Raw genomic sequence first — 8,360 nt, 5'->3', positions numbered from 1 at the left:
TTCTTTACATGATAAATATTGTTTATGGTTTTTAAGTGACTTTATTTGGCCCTGAGAAAAGTGAAAACATTTGTTATTTAAACCTGTATTGATTAAAAATCACAACATAAATCAACATAATCGTGGTTTTGCACAAACTAAAAAGTAAACGTCACCAAAATAGACGTCACTTTTGACCACAAAACAGTATTTCCCGCCTCAGACCGCAGCCTGTTAAAACCTTGACTCTTGACTACATTAAAACATGAAGCGACAAACGGAAGTCAAAAATAGAAATAAAAGAGCTGCAGTGCAGTGTAAGTATCGGCGGCCAGGGGGCGCCAAACAAATGTATCTGCTCTGACACGACAGGCAAAATAAAACCACGAAGAAGAAGAAATCTGCCGAATAAAAACACGAAGAAGAAGAAATCTGCCGAATAAAAACACGAAGAAGAAGAAGAAGAAGGACGGCGAGTGACGCTTGTAACAAAGTCTTCTTTTTCAAAGTTGAATGGCGACGAGCCGCGTGGTCAATCTTTACTTGGACCTTCTTTCTCAGCCTTGCCGCGCCGTCCACATCCTGGTCAATGTCGCCGACATCCCGCACCGCGTCCACACGGTGGCGCTCAGGAAAGGTGACGCACTAACCTCCTCGTGACGTCATAACTGAATAGCACCATGACGTCATTACTGTCGTTTGCATGTGTACGTGTTGGTAGGACGTGTGACTTCTGGCTCTGTGACGTCACTGGACTTTGTTGTCCTAGTGGACTTTGAGCCCGCCAGGACTGCGCGCGCACCCTCCCGTGCACCTGTTGTGTAGTCAAGTAGTTGTGTTGTCGTGCAGGAGAACAACAGAGTGCACACTTCACCGACACCTGTTGTGTAGTCAAGTAGTTGTGTTGTCGTGCAGGAGAACAACAGAGTGCACACTTCACCGACACCTGTTGTGTAGTCAAGTAGTTGTGTTGTCGTGCAGGAGAACAACAGAGTGCACACTTCACCGACACCTGTTGTGTAGTCAAGTAGTTGTGTTGTCGTGCAGGAGAACAGCAGAGTGCACACTTCACCGACACCTGTTGTGTAGTCAAGTAGTTGTGTTGTCGTGCAGGAGAAGAGCAGAGTGCACACTTCACCGACACCTGTTGTGTAGTCAAGTAGTTGTGTTGTCGTGCAGGAGAACAGCAGAGTGCACACTTCACCGACACCTGTTGTGTAGTCAAGTAGTTGTGTTGTCGTGCAGGAGAACAACAGAGTGCACACTTCACCGACACCTGTTGTGTAGTCAAGTAGTTGTGTTGTCGTGCAGGAGAACAACAGAGTGCACACTTCACCGACACCTGTTGTGTAGTCAAGTAGTTGTGTTGTCGTGCAGGAGAACAGCAGAGTGCACACTTCACCGACACCTGTTGTGTAGTCAAGTAGTTGTGTTGTCGTGCAGGAGAACAGCAGAGTGCACACTTCACCGACACTTGTTGTGTAGTCAAGTAGTTGTGTTGTCGTGCAGGAGAACAGCAGAGTGCACACTTCACCGACACCTGTTGTGTAGTCAAGTAGTTGTGTTGTCGTGCAGGAGAACAGCAGAGTGCACACTTCACCGACACCTGTTGTGTAGTCAAGTAGTTGTGTTGTCGTGCAGGAGAACAGCAGAGTGCACACTTCACCGACACCTGTTGTGTAGTCAAGTAGTTGTGTTGTCGTGCAGGAGAACAACAGAGTGCACACTTCACCGACACCTGTTGTGTAGTCAAGTAGTTGTGTTGTCGTGCAGGAGAACAACAGAGTGCACACTTCACCGACACCTGTTGTGTAGTCAAGTAGTTGTGTTGTCGTGCAGGAGAACAGCAGAGTGCACACTTCACCGACACCTGTTGTGTAGTCAAGTAGTTGTGTTGTCGTGCAGGAGAACAGCAGAGTGCACACTTCACCGACACCTGTTGTGTAGTCAAGTAGTTGTGTTGTCGTGCAGGAGAACAACAGAGTGCACACTTCACCGACACCTGTTGTGTAGTCAAGTAGTTGTGTTGTCGTGCAGGAGAACAACAGAGTGCACACTTCACCGACACCTGTTGTGTAGTCAAGTAGTTGTGTTGTCGTGCAGGAGAACAGCAGAGTGCACACTTCACCGACACCTGTTGTGTAGTCAAGTAGTTGTGTTGTCGTGCAGGAGAACAGCAGAGTGCACACTTCACCGACACCTGTTGTGTAGTTGTGTTGTCGTGCAGGAGAACAGCAGAGTGCACACTTCACCGACACCTGTTGTGTAGTCAAGTAGTTGTGTTGTCGTGCAGGAGAACAGCAGAGTGCACACTTCACCGACACCTGTTGTGTAGTCAAGTAGTTGTGTTGTCGTGCAGGAGAACAGCAGAGTGCACACTTCACCGACACCTGTTGTGTAGTCAAGTAGTTGTGTTGTTGTGCAGGAGAACAGCAGAGTGCACACTTCACCGACACCTGTTGTGTAGTCAAGTAGTTGTGTTGTCGTGCAGGAGAACAGCAGAGTGCACACTTCACCGACACCTGTTGTGTAGTCAAGTAGTTGTGTTGTCGTGCAGGAGAACAGCAGAGTGCACACTTCACCCACACCTGTTGTGTAGTCAAGTAGTTGTGTTGTCGTGCAGGAGAAGAGCAGAGTGCACACTTCACCGACACCTGTTGTGTAGTCAAGTAGTTGTGTTGTCGTGCAGGAGAACAGCAGAGTGCACACTTCACCGACACCTGTTGTGTAGTCAAGTAGTTGTGTTGTTGTGCAGGAGAACAGCAGAGTGCACACTTCACCGACACTGTTGTGTAGTCAAGTAGTTGTGTTGTCGTGCAGGAGAACAGCAGAGTGCACACTTCACCGACACCTGTTGTGTAGTCAAGTAGTTGTGTTGTCGTGCAGGAGAACAGCAGAGTGCACACTTCACCGACACCTGTTGTGTAGTCAAGTAGTTGTGTTGTCGTGCAGGAGAACAGCAGAGTGCACACTTCACCGACACCTGTTGTGTAGTCAAGTAGTTGTGTTGTCGTGCAGGAGAACAGCAGAGTGCACACTTCACCGACACCTGTTGTGTAGTCAAGTAGTTGTGTTGTCGTGCAGGAGAACAGCAGAGTGCACACTTCACCGACACCTGTTGTGTAGTCAAGTAGTTGTGTTGTCGTGCAGGAGAACAGCAGAGTGCACACTTCACCGACACCTGTTGTGTAGTCAAGTAGTTGTGTTGTCGTGCAGGAGAACAGCAGAGTGCACACTTCACCGACACCTGTTGTGTAGTCAAGTAGTTGTGTTGTCGTGCAGGAGAACAGCAGAGTGCACACTTCACCGACACCTGTTGTGTAGTCAAGTAGTTGTGTTGTCGTGCAGGAGAACAGCAGAGTGCACACTTCACCGACACCTGTTGTGTAGTCAAGTAGTTGTGTTGTCGTGCAGGAGAACAGCAGAGTGCACACTTCACCGACACCTGTTGTGTAGTCAAGTAGTTGTGTTGTTGTGCAGGAGAACAGCAGAGTGCACACTTCACCCACACCTGTTGTGTAGTCAAGTAGTTGTGTTGTTGTGCAGGAGAACAGCAGAGTGCACACTTCACCGACACCTGTTGTGTAGTCAAGTAGTTGTGTTGTCGTGCAGGAGAACAGCAGAGTGCACACTTCACCGACACCTGTTGTGTAGTCAAGTAGTTGTGTTGTCGTGCAGGAGAACAGCAGAGTGCACACTTCACCGACACCTGTTGTGTAGTCAAGTAGTTGTGTTGTCGTGCAGGAGAACAGCAGAGTGCACACTTCACCGACACCTGTTGTGTAGTCAAGTAGTTGTGTTGTTGTGCAGGAGAACAACAGAGTGCACACTTCACCGACACTTGTTGTGTAGTCAAGTAGTTGTGTTGTCGTGCAGGAGAACAGCAGAGTGCACACTTCACCGACACCTGTTGTGTAGTCAAGTAGTTGTGTTGTCGTGCAGGAGAACAGCAGAGTGCACACTTCACCGACACCTGTTGTGTAGTCAAGTAGTTGTGTTGTTGTGCAGGAGAACAGCAGAGTGCACACTTCACCGACACCTGTTGTGTAGTCAAGTAGTTGTGTTGTCGTGCAGGAGAACAGCAGAGTGCACACTTCACCGACACCTGTTGTGTAGTCAAGTAGTTGTGTTGTCGTGCAGGAGAACAGCAGAGTGCACACTTCACCGACACCTGTTGTGTAGTCAAGTAGTTGTGTTGTCGTGCAGGAGAACAGCAGAGTGCACACTTCACCGACACCTGTTGTGTAGTCAAGTAGTTGTGTTGTCGTGCAGGAGAACAGCAGAGTGCACACTTCACCGACACCTGTTGTGTAGTCAAGTAGTTGTGTTGTCGTGCAGGAGAACAGCAGAGTGCACACTTCACCGACACCTGTTGTGTAGTCAAGTAGTTGTGTTGTCGTGCAGGAGAACAGCAGAGTGCACACTTCACCGACACCTGTTGTGTAGTCAAGTAGTTGTGTTGTCGTGCAGGAGAACAGCAGAGTGCACACTTCACCGACACCTGTTGTGTAGTCAAGTAGTTGTGTTGTTGTGCAGGAGAACAGCAGAGTGCACACTTCACCGACACCTGTTGTGTAGTCAAGTAGTTGTGTTGTCGTGCAGGAGAACAGCAGAGTGCACACTTCACCGACACCTGTTGTGTAGTCAAGTAGTTGTGTTGTCGTGCAGGAGAACAGCAGAGTGCACACTTCACCGACACCTGTTGTGTAGTCAAGTAGTTGTGTTGTCGTGCAGGAGAACAGCAGAGTGCACACTTCACCGACACCTGTTGTGTAGTCAAGTAGTTGTGTTGTCGTGCAGGAGAACAGCAGAGTGCACACTTCACCGACACCTGTTGTGTAGTCAAGTAGTTGTGTTGTCGTGCAGGAGAACAGCAGAGTGCACACTTCACCGACACCTGTTGTGTAGTCAAGTAGTTGTGTTGTCGTGCAGGAGAACAGCAGAGTGCACACTTCACCGACACCTGTTGTGTAGTCAAGTAGTTGTGTTGTCGTGCAGGAGAACAGCAGAGTGCACACTTCACCGACACCTGTTGTGTAGTCAAGTAGTTGTGTTGTCGTGCAGGAGAACAGCAGAGTGCACACTTCACCGACACCTGTTGTGTAGTCAAGTAGTTGTGTTGTCGTGCAGGAGAACAGCAGAGTGCACACTTCACCGACACCTGTTGTGTAGTCAAGTAGTTGTGTTGTCGTGCAGGAGAACAGCAGAGTGCACACTTCACCACACCTGTTGTGTAGTCAAGTAGTTGTGTTGTTGTGCAGGAGAACAGCAGAGTGCACACTTCACCCACACCTGTTGTGTAGTCAAGTAGTTGTGTTGTTGTGCAGGAGAACAGCAGAGTGCACACTTCACCGACACCTGTTGTGTAGTCAAGTAGTTGTGTTGTCGTGCAGGAGAACAGCAGAGTGCACACTTCACCGACACCTGTTGTGTAGTCAAGTAGTTGTGTTGTCGTGCAGGAGAACAGCAGAGTGCACACTTCACCGACACCTGTTGTGTAGTCAAGTAGTTGTGTTGTCGTGCAGGAGAACAGCAGAGTGCACACTTCACCGACACCTGTTGTGTAGTCAAGTAGTTGTGTTGTTGTGCAGGAGAACAACAGAGTGCACACTTCACCGACACTTGTTGTGTAGTCAAGTAGTTGTGTTGTCGTGCAGGAGAACAGCAGAGTGCACACTTCACCGACACCTGTTGTGTAGTCAAGTAGTTGTGTTGTCGTGCAGGAGAACAGCAGAGTGCACACTTCACCGACACCTGTTGTGTAGTCAAGTAGTTGTGTTGTTGTGCAGGAGAACAGCAGAGTGCACACTTCACCGACACCTGTTGTGTAGTCAAGTAGTTGTGTTGTCGTGCAGGAGAACAGCAGAGTGCACACTTCACCGACACCTGTTGTGTAGTCAAGTAGTTGTGTTGTCGTGCAGGAGAACAGCAGAGTGCACACTTCACCGACACCTGTTGTGTAGTCAAGTAGTTGTGTTGTCGTGCAGGAGAACAGCAGAGTGCACACTTCACCGACACCTGTTGTGTAGTCAAGTAGTTGTGTTGTCGTGCAGGAGAACAGCAGAGTGCACACTTCACCGACACCTGTTGTGTAGTCAAGTAGTTGTGTTGTCGTGCAGGAGAACAGCAGAGTGCACACTTCACCGACACCTGTTGTGTAGTCAAGTAGTTGTGTTGTCGTGCAGGAGAACAGCAGAGTGCACACTTCACCGACATCAACCCCGTGCAGAAAGTTCCTGTCATAGAAGTCGACGGCTTTGTGCTCACTGAGAGGTACACACACACACACACACACACACACACACACACACACACACACACACACACACACACACACCAAACCAAGGGTATCACATTAGTTTGAACAGAGGGGCCCCATCACAATAATTGTGGCCCCAGAAGGCCACTTAAATTCATGTTAAATGACATGCAGGCCACTTTAAATAATGTGACAACACATAAAAAAAACATCGCAGGCCACATTAAATGATTTGGAAGCACATAAATTGATAAAGAGTGTGTAGTAAATAAACAGAGTGTGTGTCCAATAAACAAAGTGTGCATGTAATAAAAAAGTGTACTAATGAACAAAGTGTGTATGTAATAAACAAAGTGTGCATGTAATAAAGTGTGTACTAATGAACAAAGTGTGTACTAATGAACAAAGTGTGCACGTAATAAACAAAGTGAGTACTAATGAACAAAGTGTGCAAGTAATAGTGTGCATGTAATAAACAAAGTGTGTACTAATGAACAAAGTGTGTACTAATGAACAAAGTGTGCATGTAATAAAAAAAGTGTGCATGTAATAAACAAAGTGTGTACTAATGAACAAAGTGTGTACTAATGAACAAAGTGTGCATGTAATAAAAAAAGTGTGTACTAATGAACAAAGTGTGCATGTAATTAACAAAGTGTGTACTAATGAAGAAAGTGTGCATGTAATATACAAAGTGTGTACTAATGAACAGTGTGCACATAGTGTGCATGTAATAAACAAAGTGTGTACTAATGAAGAAAGTGTGCATGTAATAAACAAAGTGTGTACTAATGAACAGTGTGCACGTAATAGTGTGCATGTAATAATTGTGTACTAATGAACAAAGTGTGCATGTAATAAGTGTGTACTAATGAACAAAGTGTGCATGTAATAAACAAAGTGTGTGTGTGTGTAATAAAATGTGTGCACTAATGAACAAAGTGTGCATGCAATAAACAAAGTGTGCATGTAATAAACAAAGTGTGTCCTAATGAACAAAGTGTGCACGTAATAAAGCGTGTACTAATAAAAGTGTGCATGTAATAAACTAAGTGTGTACTAATAAAGAAAGTGTGTGTACTAATAAAGAGTGTGTACAATAAAGAGTGTGTGTACTAATAGTGTGTGTACTAGAAAAGTAAGTGTGTGTAGTAGTAAAGTGTGTGTGTGTGTACTACTAAAGTGTGTGTACTAATAAAGTGTGTGTACCACTAAAGTGTGTGTGTGTACCACTAAAGTGTGTGTGTGTGTGTACAACTAAAGTGTGTGTGTGTACCACTAAAGTGTGTGTGTGTACCACTAAAGTGTGTGTGTGTGTACTACTAAAGTGTGTGTGTGTACCACTAAAGTGTGTGTGTACCACTAGTGTGTGTGTGTACCACTAAAGTGTGTGTGTGTACCACTAAAGTGTGTGTGTGTACCACTAAAGTGTGTGTGTGTGTGTGTGTACCACTGAAGTGTGTGTGTGTACCACTAAAGTGTGTGTGTGTACCACTAAAGTGTGTGTGTACCACTAGTGTGTGTGTGTACCACTAAAGTGTGTGTGTGTACCACTAAAGTGTGTGTGTGTACCACTAAAGTGTGTGTGTGTACCACTAAAGTGTGTGTGTGTGTGTGTACCACTAAAGTGTGTGTGTGTGTACCACTAAAGTGTGTGTGTGTGTGTACCACTAAAGTGTGTGTGTGTGTACCACTAAAGTGTGTGTGTGTTGCAGTGCCGCCATCTTGAAGTACCTGTGCAGCAAGTACGAGGTTGCCGAGCACTGGTATCCACGGCAACCAGAGAGGCGGGCCCGAGTGGAGGAGTACACGGCGTGGCATCACACCAACACTCGACCGCACGCCGCCAAAGTCTTCCTGCTGGAGGTGCGGACCACAAGCCACGCCTCCACCGCCCCTGCTGACTGACCACCTTGTCTCGCCAGGTCCTCATCCCCACCCGGACCGGTTCTGGCGTGGACCAGGCGCTGTTGTCCCGCGCCTTGTCCCAGCTGGACGCCACGCTGGACCTGCTGGAGTCCATGTTCCTGCGGAGACAGCCCTTCCTGTGCGGCGATGACATCACGCTGGCGGACCTGCTCGCCGCCTGCGAGCTCATGCAGGTCAGACTGAGCTCCTCATA

The 8,360-nt window shown here is 47.2% G+C and overlaps 1 protein-coding gene across 2 annotated transcripts in view; it reads left to right on the top strand.

The window, feature by feature from the left end:
• gstt2 (glutathione S-transferase theta 2) overlaps positions 1 to 8,360 on the top strand; it is a 142,109-nt gene continuing 133,749 nt past the window's right edge. The window contains exons 1-4 of one of the 2 annotated variants that reach the window (XM_061893717.1): positions 279 to 616; positions 6,165 to 6,252; positions 7,954 to 8,104; positions 8,164 to 8,340. In XM_061893717.1, the coding sequence (XP_061749701.1) occupies positions 493 to 616; positions 6,165 to 6,252; positions 7,954 to 8,104; positions 8,164 to 8,340 (540 nt within the window). In that variant the 5' untranslated portion in view covers positions 279 to 492. Of the gene's footprint in view, positions 617 to 6,164; positions 6,253 to 7,953; positions 8,105 to 8,163; positions 8,341 to 8,360 lie in introns of both variants that reach the window. The other variant, XM_061893722.1, reaches the window with a different exon arrangement.

Source organism: Nerophis ophidion, linkage group LG01 (assembly GCF_033978795.1).
Source record: "Nerophis ophidion isolate RoL-2023_Sa linkage group LG01, RoL_Noph_v1.0, whole genome shotgun sequence".
Taxonomy (NCBI): domain Eukaryota; kingdom Metazoa; phylum Chordata; class Actinopteri; order Syngnathiformes; family Syngnathidae; genus Nerophis; species Nerophis ophidion.
This window is presented reverse-complemented; position numbering and strand designations above follow the sequence as displayed.